Source organism: Magnolia sinica, chromosome 19 (assembly GCF_029962835.1).
Source record: "Magnolia sinica isolate HGM2019 chromosome 19, MsV1, whole genome shotgun sequence".
Taxonomy (NCBI): domain Eukaryota; kingdom Viridiplantae; phylum Streptophyta; class Magnoliopsida; order Magnoliales; family Magnoliaceae; genus Magnolia; species Magnolia sinica.
The window spans coordinates 7944538-7962907 of NC_080591.1; the positions used below are offsets into that span (position 1 = coordinate 7944538).

The following is an 18370-nucleotide window of genomic DNA, read 5'->3' on the forward strand; positions in this document are numbered from 1 at the left end:
GGGCTCCACATGGTGGAATGATTGGACCTTTTAAGCATAATCAATATCCACCGTCTAAGTCGTCATTAAATTGAAGGGCCTTAAATGATGGATGGTCTGGATTATTGGGTATATATCCAATATAGATCTCCCATTTTCATAACCATTGACTGCAGGTCATCAGATGTAGGGGCCCAACGATGCCTGATCCAGATCACTAGTATAACCTTTTCTATTATTACCAATCCAAACGATCATTTTATCAAAATTTACTATTATTCCCTCAGAGTGATTTTTGGATTGGCAATCAAAGGCAGGCCTCATATTACGAACGGTCCACATCAATAGCTGGACTTTGTCGAGTATGACCAATAAAGGACCATCTATTCTCTTAGCAATTAATCAGAGGTTTAGGACCACCGGATCAAAGTGATTTTGAGGGGATGAGCAATCAAAGGTGGGACACATTATGATGGTTGGTCCACATTAATGATGGAACCTTTTCCAAAATGATCAATCGTGACCACCCATTTTTTTAGGCCTATGACAGACTGCTTAGAGTCGTCCAATCAATGTGATTGTTGAGTGTCATGAGCAAGTAAAGGTGGAGGTCACCCTTAGACGGGTTGAGTTGAGTGTGTTAGATACTAGAGACTGGGACCCAATAGTCAGGAACGCCTGCTTTGCCCAGTGTGTGGAACGCTCAAGCTCCATGGGGTCCACCATGTTGCATATGTAAAATCTACTCCGTTCATCAGGTGTGGAAAGAATATGATAGATTGGTTTTGAGATATACAAAATGGTTGGCCCCAAAGATTAGAGTATGCCACGTACATGCGAGAAAACATCAAGAAAAAACATCAAGAAAAAGGTGTAGGTTACACTCAAAGATAAAGAAAAAAAAAAAGAAGAACGCAAGTTACATCTAGTGAGAAAAGGAGTGCAAGTTATCTACGATGATGGGGCAACGTGCCACCCGTAGATGATAAAAATAGATAAAATAAAGTAGATAGTATGGTAAGTCACTACTAGGATGTTACAGGCTTGCCTGTTTGGATACAACGAATCCAACTGAAAAACATGAAGAAACAAAAGGAAAAACAATTACCACCTAATACTAACTTCAATGGACACTACAAAAATGGATTCTATATTTAGAGGTTTAGTTTCCAGTGGAATCTTCTAATTCATTAGAGGACAATCACCTAATTTCTTGTGCTAGAGTATCCTAACAATGAATAAATATAATGATTATTTTACAAAATCCAAATTTATCAAAACAACCCAATTATCTTTTCAGTGAAAAACAATTTCCATTTTGGCATGGATTCTATCCAGACAAACCCCAATTTCAATGGTTACTTCTATACTTGAGTGGAAGGAGTTATCATAGATGAAATGAAGGAATCAGAAACTTTGGGAATCATTACCCTTGATATAGTAAAAGATGGTGGTGGTGCATCCTGTTCATGAAATGAATAAAGTGATACATATACATGGTAGCTGGAAAAGCCAATACTAGTAAAGATAGAGGTGGTTAATGGTTTTCTCTTGGGTTTGAATGCACCATCAAATTGAGTTGCAATTGTTAATCTATGGAGTGGAAAGGTGGTGTTCATAGGATTGAGATACACACTTTCCACAGAGCACCGGTTTGGAAAACAAATGCTCGGTAGCATGCCCTTTCTGGAGCAGGGTACCATGCGACATGAGTTCCCAAACATAGATGCAGGTCCATACTGTCGGGGTTTAATGCTATTCAGCAATGACTTCGAGATCCAAGACATTCCATGTCTAGCGGGGAGCTTAGAGATCCAAGGTACATAATTGGGAGTTCATTCAAACTTTTTTTTTTCCTTTTAAACTTCACTCACAACAAGTATTTTTCAATTCACATCTATAGATTGTGTCGTAATAGGTTCAAAAGTAGATCTACTAATCAATTTAGCCAATGTGATCAGCTTCGATGATGCAAGACAATTAACAACTTGCTCCAAAAGTTTGAACTGTTAGAGTATGGCGAATTAATCTCTTTATCTCATAGCCCAGGCTCCACATCTCATGGGTTAGAACCTCGTCCGAACCCCCCTCATGGGCGCCAAATCACATGGGCCACCCACCCTGAGTGTGTCCCCGCATCTCAAGAGCTACCCCACTCGAGCCTGGTGTGAAATGCCCCTGCATTAATCACCCCTAGTGAGGAGTCTCGAACACGAGACTTCCTCCGTAGGCCCCTAATCACATGGGTCACCCACCCCGAGTGTGTCCCCGCATCCCACAGGCTACCACCCCACTCGAGCCTGGTGTGAAATGCCCCTGCATTATTCGACAATGTGAACCACGGTATATACAACCGGACTAGGTGATCAGCCATCTCATCCTTTACAATTGTACTGCAATTTCTAATATGGGCATTCAAATTAATAGGCTTACACATTTAAATGTGGTGCAAAGCTAGTAAACAGTGATGGATACCGAAAGCTGGTGAAACACAACACCTATTTCTTGGGTACTGAACCCATACACTAGTATTTAAAGACACTCAATCCAATGATAATCAACAACATTGGACATCATAAGCCTAATAATACATTTGCAACATGCTAAGTAATCCACTTATGGTTACTACATACTAGGGCTGAGGTAAACAACTTAAAAATTTTAATGCCCAGTCTCACACTTGTGGTATTTTCTGTTGATGGTGAATCAAAATTTCATGAGACTTGCATTTGACAGCATGCACTTCTTATGAGAACTTTATTAGTTGGTTTAACATGATATTGTGACCGTAATGTGTAATATAATTTCTCCACTTCCTAAGCACTCATTCAATATAATGAATTTACAAAGTAAATCTGAAGGATGATTAAGATATTGGAGAAAATCGAAAATTATTGGAGGAAATCAAAAATTAAAGCATGCCAAGAAAGAAAAATGATTAATAAAAACACATCTTGTTTTGCAACGTATGTTTACGTACTGTGTTTCAAAAATTTGAGTCGCCTATTAGCTGAGCTGCAACATGTTTGATTTTATTTTTATGTAATAAAAAATAATTAGATGTAAATGTCAGAAATGTGATGTAAACCATGTCTCCTCTCAAGTAAGAAAATTCGAGTCTAGCATCTTTAGACCACTTGACCTCCTCTTGAAGTTTGTTAACCTAAAAGTTGGATTTATTAAATTACTTCACAATATTTAAAGTTAATATAAATCTAAAAAAGAAAATTTTTGGTTAAGTCAATTTACGTCTTTAATTTCTTCCCATAAAAGACATCTTTCACTTTAAACATCTTACTGAGAAAATCAATTTAATATATTGCTTACACTTCAAAGCATTATGCAATTTTATTTATTTATTTATTTATTTACAAAGATATATTACATCTTAATACTACATGATCAAATGTAGTGGTCTTATTGTATGATCATAAATAGTGTACTTGTGTAAAACGAGTGGCCCTGTTTTGCGATCAGATCAAGTGATGGTCCTGTTTTGTTTTCTTTCTACTTTTCTGTTTGTTCAAAGGCAGCTAACGAAAATGTTTTATCACTTAACCATGATCCCATCGACCAGCACATCTGGATGCTCTTTTGTGTTCAGATCTACCACAGTCTTGTAACGTCTCCCCGTTGAGATGCTAGTAATGTTGAATGTTTACATATTTTCATTCTTCGATATGATATTGTGCGTGGAATCCATACTATGTAAATAATACATAATTTTCTATTAAGAAATGCTCCAATACTCTGAGAATGCAGTGGGATACTTAGCACAATCCACTGATATGGACTGGTCAATAGGTCCAACACACATTTAATGGGCTACCATGCCAATATCACTACCGTGACAAATACGAACCATTTGATCAATGGCCTTTAATATGGATGGTAAAAAATCATTTAAATAAAAATAGGTTCAATCAGCGATTTGATCCATCTACTTGTTAGGGCTAGGGGTGGCAATGGCCATGCTGCCCAGCCAGGCCCTAGCAGCTCAACTCTATAGGGCCAAGGCTTGGGCTTGAAATCTAGGCTACGTGTTTGGGCTGGGCCAGGAGACAACCAATGATGAATGACCCCTGGTCTAATCATCAAGTGGATCACTGCTATATAAAAAATGGACAATTTCAAGACACTTGTGAATGGTCCCATTCAATGAACATGTGTAGTTTAAATGCAATTGCAGATTCGGGGTCATTTTTCTATGATCAAACCATTTATATGGTAGGATTCATCACAAGCACAGTCCGTCCCTAGCCTGGCCCATTGCCACCCTTAGTAATGGTCAATCATGGATTGCTTATGATTCTAAAGAATTACTTTTTAATGCAATCATAACCAACGCATCCATGGCTTGGAAAAAGGATGGCTATAGAAAATAAGGCTTAATCAAGGATGGGTTGGATCACCAAATCAGTGCAAGTATTGCTTGGGTAAATCATGAAATGAGTTCTATACTAAATGGACAGTTCAGATTTATTGATTGGACTGTCCCAGTGAACTGATGTGGAAAATACATGCCCTAACCCAAAATCTACCCACTTAGTGAATCACACTTGTTGTGGAATATAAACAACTAGCCGTCTTTTCCCTAACCGTCCATTTCTCTCAAACACATCTCACCATCTGATGAGTGGACTCGCCTAATTTTCAGCTAGAGAATGTTTATCATGGCTCCCGTAAGTGGCCCGTATATCACATGTGCCACAAATTGCCTCTTCAATCTCAAGAAAATTGTTCTAGGTTGAAGCTTATCTCCCTATTTTGGATCTTCAACTTTCTATTTTCATGACCCAGACATGAAATTCTACATTGCAATCAAATACCATGCATATTTGCATGAAATAATCTTTTTCACCCATTTGCACAATAGATTTTTTTTTTCCCTTTCTTTTTCCGGGCTTTCAAGGCATGTTAGCATAGAGAAGAGTGTAGAATAGTTCAACTTCCGGTAAGCTTCTAATAATCTGAATATACCTGTTTTGGTTTGGTTCCTCAAGTAGTTGTGGACCCAACCGTGCGACATGTGGTAAGAGCTTTGCCAATGGAACCCCCAACACAGGATTGCCTTCTACATGTGTCCCGACCTCCTCCATTAATCCAGCCAACACCTTTTGCAACGATGTCTCAGCCATGTTTCTAAAATCATCACTGCAATAGAAGTACTTCAGCATTTAGGAAAGCAAATATGTCGGCAGAGCACTGGAAATGAAGATGATTGGTTTAGCACAAGAATCCCATTTACTTATTATAATAAAGATTGGCTGAATATACTCAAGCTTCTCTTCCTGACACGTATGTTAGAGATGCAAAAAGGCAGAACTATAACTGTCACAAATAAAATATCATAAGAGTGGATCCAGTGTTGTTAATATTATTCAAGTTTGCTACCAAGAATTGAATGCACAAGTACATGTCCAAGATCTAAATCTTTCTCTTAGGCCCTATTGCGTATGGGCCCTAGCCCAAAAATAAGATCAGTCAAGTGACACTAGATGGCTCTTACAGGGGATCACAAATGGGTAGCTCAGAGCTTTCCACCCAACGGTTGAAGTCCAATGGAAAAAGCCACTAATTGATGGCTAGGATCATCGGGCTGATAAGCTTTTGCTGTGGAAGTGCCATATTAGATTTAAGAACGGAATGCATTGCATGAGTGACTACATGTGCAATAGATTCAAGTTCTCGGCCAAGAATTTAAGAATATATTGGTAAGTTCTTGGAAATCAGGATTAGCTCCAGCTTTTGCATTGTCTACTTGGAGCAGCCTAGGAAATTGGGAATGCATTAGATTGGCTCCTGTTTTCCGTCCTTCAGCACTTCAAATAGCAAGTGTGATATTCTGTGTTGTTATTATCTCATTTGCAATTTGTTTAGAGGCCCATCTCATACATTGAAAACCAGGAACCTTCTAAAAGAGAGGCCCTTGGATTGATTGAGAGGAAAGAGAAGAGCAAAAGAGATTTAATGTTAGAATAAGCCATTTTTAGACATAGTAAAAAGGAATTGCTTGATGTTTAGTGTTAGACTAAACCATTTTTTGATATTCATAGTGACAAGAAATTTCTTGAGCAGAACTACGGTCCAGATATTGAGATTTCACAAAAGATGGAAAAAGGAAAACTTTTCTAGCTATAATATTCCAAAAGCAAGCAATAAATTAGTGTTCACCCAAAAAACATCAATTAGGGCCTATCTAATAACAATGAAAACTTTGGAAAAGAAATCGTTCCATGGATATCTACTTTTCGCTGTCTGAGAAAAAAAGGTAGGTACAGAAATCAATTTCCACATCCAAGGTTTTACTAAAAAAGAGCGAAAACCATTTTCTTTGAAAATTTTGTAAGATATAGATTTCCAAGGTTATGAGCAAGCGAAACAACTCTCATCAATTGATTGTTGACCTTTTTCCATGGAAAACTGCATTCGAAACCAAACAGCGGAATTACTGTTGGATTCCGCAGTTTTCCATTTCCCAAGGATTCCTAAGGGTTTGCCATGTCTCAAATGTTTTGGATTCTATCCAAACAGGCCCAGTTCCACAATTTTTCTTTTCTAAAATTAAAAAAATAGGATATCCTTGTTCAAATGGGGACTCATAAGAAAGAGATATATCTGCAAGAAGTATCTTTGCATCTTGTTTTCTTATCAAGATTTCTCTCAATAATTTCACAAAGAAGAAGAAGAAGAAGAAGAAGAGTTCAACTTGACAAGATATATCACAAGCTAAACTCTGATGTTTAGTTTCCAGGGAAAAAAGAAAGAACGATCTTCCTACCTTGATACAACAATACGTGTCTCAGCCATGAGTTGATCGAGTTTGCTGATGTCCGCGAGCAGTGCAGAACCATCGAAATCATTGGAGGATGTGGTCACCAGCTGTTTGTATACAATAGCATTTTCAGGTATCAAGTGGCTCACCCAGTGATGTCGACCGCCCATGCTCATGAATGACTCCAGTATTTGTATGATGGTTTCATGTAATTGGGCTGTGTTGAATGGATCCCTAAGCTGTTTACTGCACATGAAGGTCATTGCAATACATCATAACAGATTTACCCTAGCATAGACAGACACAGAATAACCATTTCTGTAAATTCTGGAAAACCAATAGAGACAGAATAACCATTTCTGTAAACTCTGGAAAACCAATAGACACGTTAAGTCCGAGATGCAGACATGAGGCGTCCTACCACAGAAGTATCATCCAATGCTCAGCTTAAATTACCAGCACGTTTACTTAGCCAAAGCATTCTGCCCAGGTAGAGCCTAATTTCAGAGGTCCAGATTGTTCATCCAGTGGGCCCTACCATTTATGGGCGATGGACCAAAGATCTTCTCCATTAATCACGGGATCATTGCGTATAGGCCGTTGGCTATATTCCTTTCTAACCACCCATTTGAAGGCCAATTAACATATTTCTAGGATTTTCCAATAGGGGAACTTTGAGCAGCATCTTCCATAAGTGGTGTGGATCACCTAATGGACAGTCCAATTTACTGAAAGTTGGGCCCTAATTACAGATGTCTTGCCCAAATGAAAACACTGGTAATTCGGTCAGAGTGTTATACATTTTATTTTATTTTTAGTAGGTAGTTGGGCTCGAGCCTGAGACCTCAATGCTGAAGTGAAGGCTGCCAACCATTGAGCCAGGGGCCACCACAAAATATGAGAAAAGCAACAACCCAACAAGGAAATTTTGAAACAGTCACTCATTTTCATTTATATGAGGGAGTTTATAATTCAGAAGTTTGAAGAAATCAGAGAAGAGTAGAACGTTGGCTGCATGCACAAGCTTTCTACTTACTCCTTGAGAACTTCTGTAGCTGCTTTTTGCATGTTGGGAATCAATGAGCTCATTCCATAATTGGAAAAGTAATCAGCAGTTGCCAGAAACTCTTGCTGGCCACGCTTGTCGAATGGACCAGCTTCGTCCTGCACAAGTCAGGAGATGAGCATCTTTTGTGACGTGAAACAACAGAAGCGCCAGAGTAAAAGATGTCACGTAACAAAATTATCCGAGGAAAAAAGGCTGGAGAGTTTCTAATAGTGTAATGATAAAGGATTCTTTAGCCCGTAGAAATTCAGATGAGAGAAACGCAAAGGTTACTTGCAAGAGTAGGATGACTCTTAGTTGCACATAGCATGAGTGGAAACAGGAGCAAATTCAAGACCTGGAGTGAGATGGATCCATTTCAAGATACTAGAAACTGTAAAAGCCTATAAAGTAGAGCAAGTCCCGAGCGAGAGTTAAAAGCAGGAGGGCACCTTAGTTGAAACTTCCTGCAATTAAGCTCACGTACTTTCCTCACATGTTCCGCATTTGGCATATTCATCAGGTAGCCATAGCCCAGTAGGTAGGTTCAGCCATCAGGTGGATCACAAATGTATAAGAAAATGGACAGTTAAGAAAATGACCAATGTTCCCCATTCGATGGACATGTGGCCCACCTACTAGAGCAGCCCAATATTCAGTCGAGGGCAGGGTGAGGCTCACCTGATGAACATTCCAGATATCAAACACACATGTCAGAGATCAGGACTTCAAATCCTACTCTCCCAAGTGGCCTTGGTAGGTTCTTCAAATCTACGAAAGCAACTAACATAATAACCATCGATTTCAAAACTTCCAAGTTCCAACCGAACGTTGTAAATAATCTAAGAATTTTTGAATGTGGATCCAAAGAAAAATAAATAACCGTAAAGGCTGTAAAGGTAACAGTGGCAACTGTTACATGTTATGATTCGTAAAGGCTGTAATGGTTGTTATGGAAAAATGACCTGTAAAGACCATTACAGCCCCCGTTACGCCCCCCGTAAAGACCGTAACAACCCCAGTACGGTCCATGATGGGGCCGATACAGGTTTTTCGGGTTTTTATTTTTCAAAAAAAAATAAAAAACAGAGAGAGAGAGAGAGAGAGAGAGAGAGAGAGAGAGAGAGAGAGAGAGAGAGTAACGGCAATTATAGCCCGTATCGTAAAGGTAGCAGTGGTGGCTGTCACCGCCACCATTACCATCACGGAATACCTTGGGCACGAAAGTACATACAATGTGGAGTTTATGTCGTAGTATAAGCCTTGAAACATTGGTTTATTACCTTATTCATTAGGAGTTTGTGTTGTATTCTGATCACAAGGCATTACATTATTTGAATTTCCAAAAGAAATTAGGCCAAAGGCACACTTAGCATAATGCTTATATTCAAGAGTTCATATTCAACCTGAAGCATCAGATTGGGATAAAAAATAAGATAGCAGATGTCCTTAGTCGGAAATCACATCTATCATCAAGCACGTCAGCTAGGCAAAAGTAGCAAGCAGAATACTGATCTTTATACTCCGCTTCCTGTGCCAGATGCTTTATGAGAAGACATCAACATGGAATTTGTCCTGGGATTACCTAAGACTCAACGTGGCTATGACTCTATTCACGTTGTGGTCAACAGGTTTTCTAAGATGCCCATTTCATCCCTTGTAAGAAGCAATCGAATGCTCTACACATTGTCAATGTTTTCGTTAAAGAGTTGGTTCATTTGCATGGTGCTCCCAAGACAATTATGTCTAATCATGAAGTTTAAGAGCTACTTTTGACGAACTTTGTGGTCTACAATGAGAACAAATGGATATGCTCAGGTCATCAACCGCAGTATTAGGAATTTGCTTCAATATTTTGTTTGTCACATTAGCTCATGGGACATTGTGTTATCACAAGCTGAGTTTGCCTATACTCATACTATGAAACGAACTACTGGGCTCTTCTTTCAAAATTGCGATTAGTATGCGACCTCGATAACCTATTGACTTAGTCCCACTTCCTATTGCAATTTGATTGAGCCAGGACGTTGAAGCTTTTGCACAGTATATTAAAGAAATAAATGAGGAAGTTGAATGGAAGATCACCCTTAATACTTATCAGCTAAAAGAACTCCGGGCTGAGTTGAAATACTGCATACTCATGTGTGCCTATTGAAAATTAGTGCATACTCATATGTGTGCCCATTGAGAGGTTAGTCAGCAAACCTCACCAGTACTTGAGAGGTTCCCAAACTCCGGGCTGTATCGATGTAGAGATGTCTCCCTAAGATGTTGACCTGGACTCTTATGTATAAGCTAAGCACCGTCATTGCCCACAATGACAATGCTGTCCTCGTGAAACCTGGTAAGCTAAAATCCAATGAGAAGCAGCTCAAAAAAGAGCAATAAATCTACCTTTCCCAAAAGGAAAAGAAAAGAAAAGGCAATAGATCTTGCACAGTGACTGAAAGCTGGAAATGTCTTGCTGAATGTAATCAGTTAGTAGCATGATTTTGAAATCTCGAAAGTGTTACATGATGTAATGCTATAATGGGATGTATAGACATGCACACATGCATGCACAAGCAACAGCTAGTTTAAGGCTCCATTTGCTAGCTTCATGGATAATTTCATGATGCCCCAGAGCGTGCATGCACAGACACACAAAGACCAAACTGTGCAAAGATCAGCCACATCTGGTCATCAAGTAGACCACACTTGTATTTCATTATTTACCAATGGCTAGACAATGTTTTAAATGATGTGACGCACTTGACGAGTAGATGGGACTGAATTTTGCGTGAGGTGATCCTAGTGGTGAGACTGGGGCCCACATATTGGAAACAGGGTATTCAAAAATGGTTACATAATGGGCCTTTTTTTTGGGGGGGGGGGGGAAGGATTGGCTCGTAAGCCATTACAGGGCCGATACAATTTTAAAAATGAAAAAATGGCCATGCACCCATATTGTAACAGTAATTACAGTGACTGTTACGGCCACCATTACTGTTATTGAATACCTTGAATGGAAGGGTTGGATGTTGCACGCACATGACAGACTGGAAGTTATTTGCTGGATGGACCATAAATTATGGTCCAATATGCACGTATGCATACATATGCGTGCATGTATTCATGCCATGCATGCATGCATGAATGTATAGTATAATGGAATGCTATCGTCCCCACCTTCATGGGGACAATACCACATTAGTAGCATCCCCAAAGCTTTGGATTACACACGGGGCACCCAATCATCAATCCAACCTGTCCATTTGTTACAATACCACTATAGTAGGCCATGATATAGAAAACACGCTGAGCAGATAACTCTAGCCCTTTGAATAGTTGGTCATTACTCAAGTCCACATTACACTTGAGTATGGAAACTTCAAAACTGAGGTCATTGTTGAAATTGAAATGATAAGTATAGAACCCACAAAATCTAAACTCACAAATACTTCGAAGAAGATAAAACCATAGCATACTTAGAATTTTCAGTCTTTCCCACAGCTCAAGCTTCTCCTTAGGTGTGAGAGTGTTGGGCTGACCCTTCCCTTGCATCAATCTCTCTGTTAAATGCGAAAGATCCAACTCTTCGGATATCCGGAACCGCAAATATTGCATTGCATAAGGCAGTGTTGTCGAATCCGATATTCTTTGAATGTTGTCAAAATGGGTTTGTAATCTATCAAACCAAGAGACCATTGGCAAGAAAATGATTAACATATAGGAACCCTATGATGTATGCTTGAAGTGTGCTCCCCAAAATACACATGATGACGTGACAAGCATGTCTTGCGATCAATACCGTTCATTTGGTGAGGCAACATGTTGGGTGGGCCATAGTTCCAAAAACTGCAGAAATTGGACATACGTGACCGACTAGCCAATCTGACTTGTATACCCACCAAACCATTGATCACTTTTAGCTCAACTGAGAGTTAAACACCCATCCTCAGGTTGCCAATCGGATGGCCACCATAGCCTGACTATCTTGATTTTCTGGCTACGGCCCATCCATATGATGATGCACCAAACCAACACTGTCAATCACCATCCCAAGTGCCACGTGTACAGTGGAGATGTCGGGTGGCACACTTCACAAAACTAAATGAACTGAATGCATCATAGTAGTATTACTGAAAAATGGAATTTCAGCAGGATATATAATATTTTGATCTTAACTGGGCCTTAATGAGCTCATCGATTTCATGATGGCTGTCGATTTGAGTCTCCAAATCAGAAATCCTCTGCGTATGAGCAGCATAAATCCTATACAAAAAATACCCACTTCCCAAAACTCCCGCAGCAACAAAAGCCTTCCTTCTATGCCTACTCCAAAAATCCCTATTTAAAAAAAAAATCAAATATCCAAATTTTAAAAAATAAAATAAAATAAAATAAATGGAAAAATACCAAACTGACCTTAAAGAGAGCATCTTCGAATGTCAGGAAAGCCAGGAAATCATTGCTAGAACTTCATTTCCTGAAAACCCATTTGGATTTTGAACAGCATAGATGGAAAGGAAGGAGACTGAAGCGTTTCTATTGAAGAGAGACTCTCGCGTTTGTTATGGGCAAAAGATGAAGAAGAAAGAAGAGCTGATTTGAGAGAGTGCACTGAGAAGCTGTCTCAGTTTTTAGGCCATCTAACCGGCAGAGGAATGATTCATGAGGAAGAGAAATTATAGGGTCCAGATTCATTGATTGGAGTGGGGCCCATTGTTAGGTGATCAGAACCATCAACCTCGTATGCCCAATGGTGGGTGGACCTATCATATATTCTATCTTATAACACTATCTGGCTAATGTTCTGGGAAGCGGATTGGGTGGTGACCCCAGCACCACCGATATCCCTGGTGACCGGACTGTGGGTCCCACCTTGATGAATGTGTTTTATCCACGCCGTCCATATATTTTTCCAGTTCATTCTAGTGCATGCGCCCAAAATCGAAGCATATCCAAAGCTCAAGTGGACCACACCACAGGAAACAGTGAGTATAATGACGTCCACCGTTAAAACCTTCCAAAGGGCCCACCATGATGTTTCTTCGCCGTCCAACCTGTTGATAAGGTGACACCGGCCTGGATGAAGGGAAAATATAAATACCAGCTGGGTGCATTGGTAATGTTTCACATGCGACAGAGTGGCATGCCAGGCCCGGTCAGGCCGATCTGATCATCAGGTGGGCCATATGCGTATATTGAATGTGGGTCGTTGGTCGGTGTTCCTTTCCATTTCTTCTCTTGATGTGCGCTGCGATCAGATCAGTCAGATCGTTCAGGGAAGGCATCCACATGATGGGCCATCTGATCAGTGGCTAGGATCATACGCAAATGTGCCCTGCGTGTATTTTGCTTTCCTCCGTGGGATACAGATGTAGAGGAGAACAACCATGGTAAGCATAGGATCAGGACGGTTGATGTAGAGCGGGTCACGGACAGTTTCATGGCCAAAATGGATAAGAAAAGGCCCGGTCGACGACAGAAGTGATCTGGACCATCGGACCTTAGATCGGGCATATCTTGCAATCTGGGATGAGTTATCTGACGTAAAATATATGATTTTGGGGTAGAACGAGCTACTTTAGCCAACCAACCCTGCTACGCGGGGTTGCGCAGCCCAGAATTGCGAAAAACCTCTTAATCGATGGTCGTTTCCCTGTTTTAATTTCGTTTTTACTATAAATAGTAAGTTTTAGTTTGATTATAACTCTTCATCCGTTGGGCTTTAGGAGTTGCGCCCAACGTGAAAAGAGCTTAGAATAATTAGGAGAACGATTTGATGAAGCCAAATAGGACACTTACTATTTTTGGCCGAAAACCTTGCGCACTAGTAGACATCACGACCGTCTATAAATAGTAAGTTTACTATTTATATTAAGTCGCGGATTCTAGGAGTTTGAGTTGTAGTTTGATTCTAATTTCTTTCCCATTGCTTGGTACCCTTATTTAAAGGGTTGTGAACTCATTTTTAAGCATTCATCAATCAATTTCGAATTTATTAGAATTTATTTTTATTTTCTGCTTTCTTTTCTCGTGGATTCGAGAAGTCTCTGTGAGGAGTCCAGAGAAGTTCCGTGGATTCGGAATAGTTATCCTCTTGAGGAAGACGGTGCTCAACCTCACGTCCTCCCCTGCGTCCACTTGCTAGGTGGGCTACACATGCATCAGAAAAATTAGGCCGTTGGGCAAAAATAAGATGTTGGAACAGGTAATAGAGTTGGTGTATTATATTGAGGATACCTATCCCAAGATGTAATTAAGGGTGCGTTTGCATAGAAGAAATATATATATATATATATATATATATATATATGTGTGTGTGTGTGTGTGTGTGTGTGTGTGTGTGTGTGTGCGCGTGTGCGTGCGTGGGGGGGGGGCGGCGGGTGGGAGGAAGGTACTATGCGCTCGACCTCACGATAAGTTACCATGAGGTCGAGCTATGTGGGCCCCACCGTGATGCGTGTCGACCATCAACACCATGCATTTGATGGGTCCCCTCTAAATTATTGGATTTTCCAAAAATCAGCCGTATACAGAACTCAGGTGAGCCATACCATCTAAAATCATGTGAAGAAACCGTTAAAACATATAGCCTTATAATTATCCTAGCAATTAAAAGGCTTACAAAGAATGTTCATGGGCTGTAGTTATATTTGATGTGGACTGTTGAAACCTTCTTTCAGTCAAATGTGAAAGTTATCCGACTCATTTATAAAATCATATGGATTTAAATGAGGAGAAGACATAAATTTCAGCTTGATTCAAATTCTCCATGCCTATAAAAGTTTTAAATGGTGAGTATTTAATCCCTATCGTTTCCAAGGTTGTGGTCCATTTATGAGTTGAATATATCTCATTTTTTTTCCAGTGCTATAGCTTTAAAAGCCAAAATGAATAAATGATGTTGATAGAACACGAAACTCACCATTTAGAACTTTTGTGGAACTAAGGAGGGTTTGAATCAAGCTGAAATTTGTGTTTTCCTTTCATCCAGATATTTGCAACCTTATGAACATGCCAGGTAGCTCTAACAATAAACTCAATAGAGGCTTCAACGGTTTACATCAAACATAACTGTAGGGCCCATGGATATCCTCCATGTGCAACCACCAGGGACATTTTTGTCAAAAAATAAACATTTGTACAGGCAACATAGGCTAATAATTAAAATAAATCTAACTATTATTAAGGTAAAAATCCCTTATAAAAATGGAAGAGAGAAAAACATAACATAAGAAAGAGATAAATTGACATAAAAGCTAAGGAAAGCAAACCCTTTATACCTATTTATTTTGCTAAGAAGAAATCTTAAGAGGTACTTTCCATTTGCGTTTGCACCTATTTGGATTGTAACATCATAAAAGTAAACTTTTTTCCTCTTCATTTCCCTTATATATATATATATATATATATATATATATATATATATATATATATATATATATATATATATATATATATATATATATATATATATATATAATGTACTTTCTTAAATATTACACTATTTTCCTCTTCATTCTATCCAAACAAAAAGTATTTGGGCAAGAAGATTTCTAAACATGGATATGGAAAATCCAATCCACCTATCAACATGGAAAGACAGTAGATATACTCGCTAGCTCGAAAAATAGGTGTTCACGAGTCGAGCTAGCTCGAAAAACTCGCTCGACTCGGCTTGAGTCAGCTCGGATTGACTTGGCTTAAATGGCCGATTCAAGCCGAGCCAAGCTAATTATTTAAAACTCAAGTTGAGTTTAAGCCAAGTTCGACCAGGGGACATTTCAACTCGACTCGACTCGAAACTTGAACTTGAGCTCGACTCAGCTCAATTAATAAATATATTAAATATTATATATATTATATATTATATATAATATATATATTATATTAATATAAGTTTCAAGTTTTTTTTTTTTTTTAAAAAAAAAAACAAACAAACCCTAAAGTCTCTACCCAACCGCACACACTCTTTTCCTTTCTTCTCTTTCTCTACCCACTACTAGCCGCATGCCTGCCCGGATAGCCACCACCAGTTTTCATTTCAGCTCCACAATAGTATAATTTCAATCTCTTGAGATCTACTTCTTGGGAGGGAAACCCAAGAAATCCGAGATGGGTTCTTCTCAGATATGTTAGAGCTTCAAGGAAATCCAATGATCTGATTGGTTAGAGTTCTTCACTTGGGTTTCTGATCTGTGTTTTGTTTTGTTTCTTTTCTAGTACTTGAATTTTTGCTGGTGGAAGAAGATCAAGAACAAATAGGTTCTTAGAGGTTCTCTCATCTGATTCGAAGCTTCGTTTGGTTTTTTTATCGGGTTTTGCTTTAATTCTCTTAAGATTTTTGAATTTTTCATCAATGAAGGAGAATCAAGAATAGAATCCATTATTCTCTCACCCAACAAGCTCGAACTCGATTACTCGACTCGACTCGAACCACTAGCTCTACTCGAACTCGACTCGACAACTTTGGGAAACAAGCCAAGCTTTAATGTTGAGCTCGAGGCCAAGCTCGAACTCGAGTACATCATGGACAAGCCGAGCCGAGCTTGGCCCACCTTGACTCGGCTCGATGCCCACCTCTATTGAAAGGTCAGTAATCACATTATTTATTTTTCAAGTTGATTTAATCCAATCCACCTATCAACATGGAAAGACAGTAGATATATTGAAAGGTCAGTAATTACATTATTATTTTTTTCAGGTTGATTTTCATAAAAATGCTTTCAAGTCAATGGTCGACATCAGGAAGTGTCTCATGTTATCATGAAATCCATAGATTAACTTTAAGAAGAGATATCAATTCACTATCTTTCAAGATAAAGCATAATCATGATAATCCACTTCCACAGCTATTTCTTATATTACAAAGAAAAAACACTATATTTTTTAAAATGAAATCAGTATCCACATTCCCAGATCAATGAAATCATAGCCGTTTGTGACCTCAAAACCTCTTACCCCTGAAGAGTGTGACCTACGAGGGTGCATGGCTGCTCCCAACCATATCAATGAAATGGCGGCCTTTGCCATCAGTTGTGAAAATCGAACGGTTACGTTCATGTGTGCCTTCACCTTGCCGCATCATTTCTATTTTAAGTTCTCAATGCTTCTCTTTTCGCCATAGGAAGTGGGTAGGCCATGAACAGCCAAGATACCATACAACCAGTTCAGCCATGTAGGAATGCTCACCTGTGCACTTTCTTACATGAGCACCAGTGTGCACCTTTGCACACGTTATGGGCACAGAATCTGAACGGTCCACGTGATGTGGCACCCTTTGAAACCGCACAAGCCTGACTTTTAGCCTGATCCAAAACTCTAATGGGCCATAGCAAAGAGATGCAAATCAAAGGAGAAAACTATTTCCTTTTGTCACGGCCCACTAGAGTTTTGTATTTGGGCTGAAAGCTGGGCTTGCGGGGTTTCAAAGGGTGCGCGTCACGTGGACCATTCAGATTTTGTGCCCATGACATATGCGCAAAGGTGCGCACGGGTACTCAGGTAAGAAGGTGAGGAGGTAAGCATTCCCTCTCTATATATACAGAGGAAATAGAGAGGGGAATGCTCACCTGCGCACCTTCTTACGTGAGCACCCGTGCACATCTTTGCACACTAGAGTTTTGGATCAAAATGAAAATGCACAAGCAATCATATAAATATGTAGGTTAACATTATCCTTTGCCTCTCTTACATTCTTCCTCATCAAGTATTCCGAATATAAATTGATCCATGGCTACTAAATCTTCCACCATTTTCTCAATTGTATCAATGATGGCAACCATCAATTTTTCTTTATATATATATAGAGTCATGCTCCCCTGCGCACCTACGCACGTGCGCACCTTTGCACACGTGCCATGGGTGTCTAATCTGAACGGTCCATGTGATGCGGAATCCCATAAAACCCCATGTAACAAATTTTCATCTCGATCTAATATTCTGGTGGGCCATAGAAAAGAGAAATGCAAATCAAGGGAGGAAACTGTTTTCATTCTTCATGGCCCATCAAAGTTTTAGATCAAAGTAAAACTTGAGCCCGTGGGGTTTTAGGAGGTGCTGCTTCACATGAACGGTTCAGATTTTGGATCCACATCACTTATGATGGGTTCTCAAAAAAGTTCGTACGTAGTACGTAAGAACTGGTTCGCAGGTGAGCGTTTCCGTGTGTGTGTGTGTGTGTGTGTGTGTGTGTATAATGCTTTAAAAAATGTGTTTAATTCAATTTTCCCCAAAAGCAAACTTGTTATCCAATCTTATGGGAAAAAAAATGAAAAAACAAAAGCAGTTTTAAATGTGTTTTTATAATAAGTTTAAAACGGAGTATTTGCTAACAAGGATTCAGCCTACGTTGGAAAGACAAAGATGTGGACCACATGAAGTTGATAATCTACATGGACAGGACATGCAGTGTGGGGAACATGTCAATGGTTTTGATTATTGAACCACAGGCTCAACTTGCACAGTCACACCCTGATCCATAGCTCAAAGTGGTAGACTGAGTGAAAGATACCTCGTTTCAACACCGAGGTCTTGGTATCAATCCCTAATGGGGGTGGCTAACAGTGACGTGTGAACTGACA

General features: G+C 39.4%; 1 protein-coding gene across 4 annotated transcripts; it reads right to left on the reverse strand.

Annotated features, from left to right (window-relative positions):
• Positions 1-4707: 4707 nt before the first annotated feature.
• LOC131235135 (peroxisome biogenesis protein 3-2-like) lies at positions 4708-12697 on the reverse strand. 4 transcript variants are annotated; one of them, XM_058232274.1, is made up of 7 exons: positions 12207-12697; positions 11967-12113; positions 11234-11466; positions 10010-10140; positions 7791-7918; positions 6761-7000; positions 4708-5133 (listed from the first exon to the last, which is right to left on the reverse strand). In XM_058232274.1, the coding sequence occupies exons 1-7, from the start codon at positions 12218-12220 to the stop codon at positions 4887-4889; spliced, it is 1140 nt and encodes a 379-aa protein (XP_058088257.1). In that variant the 5' UTR covers positions 12221-12697; the 3' UTR covers positions 4708-4886. The 4 variants fall into 4 exon arrangements, with proteins under 4 accessions (XP_058088257.1, XP_058088256.1, XP_058088258.1 ...); XM_058232273.1 differs by having other exon boundaries at positions 11967-12128; positions 12207-12694; XM_058232275.1 differs by having other exon boundaries at positions 11267-11466; positions 11967-12128; positions 12207-12686.
• Positions 12698-18370: the final 5673 nt, after the last annotated feature.

What these genes read in the sequence shown, in the direction of transcription:
- LOC131235135 (XM_058232273.1), bottom strand. An exon ending in GCTACAGAAGTTCTCAAGGA is followed by an intron (nt 7,001 to 7,790) that starts GTAAGTAGAAAG and finishes CTTCATGTGCAG; the next exon opens with TAAACAGCTTAGGGATCCAT. An exon ending in ACACGTATTGTTGTATCAAG is followed by an intron (nt 5,134 to 6,760) that starts GTAGGAAGATCG and finishes CTTCTATTGCAG; the next exon opens with TGATGATTTTAGAAACATGG.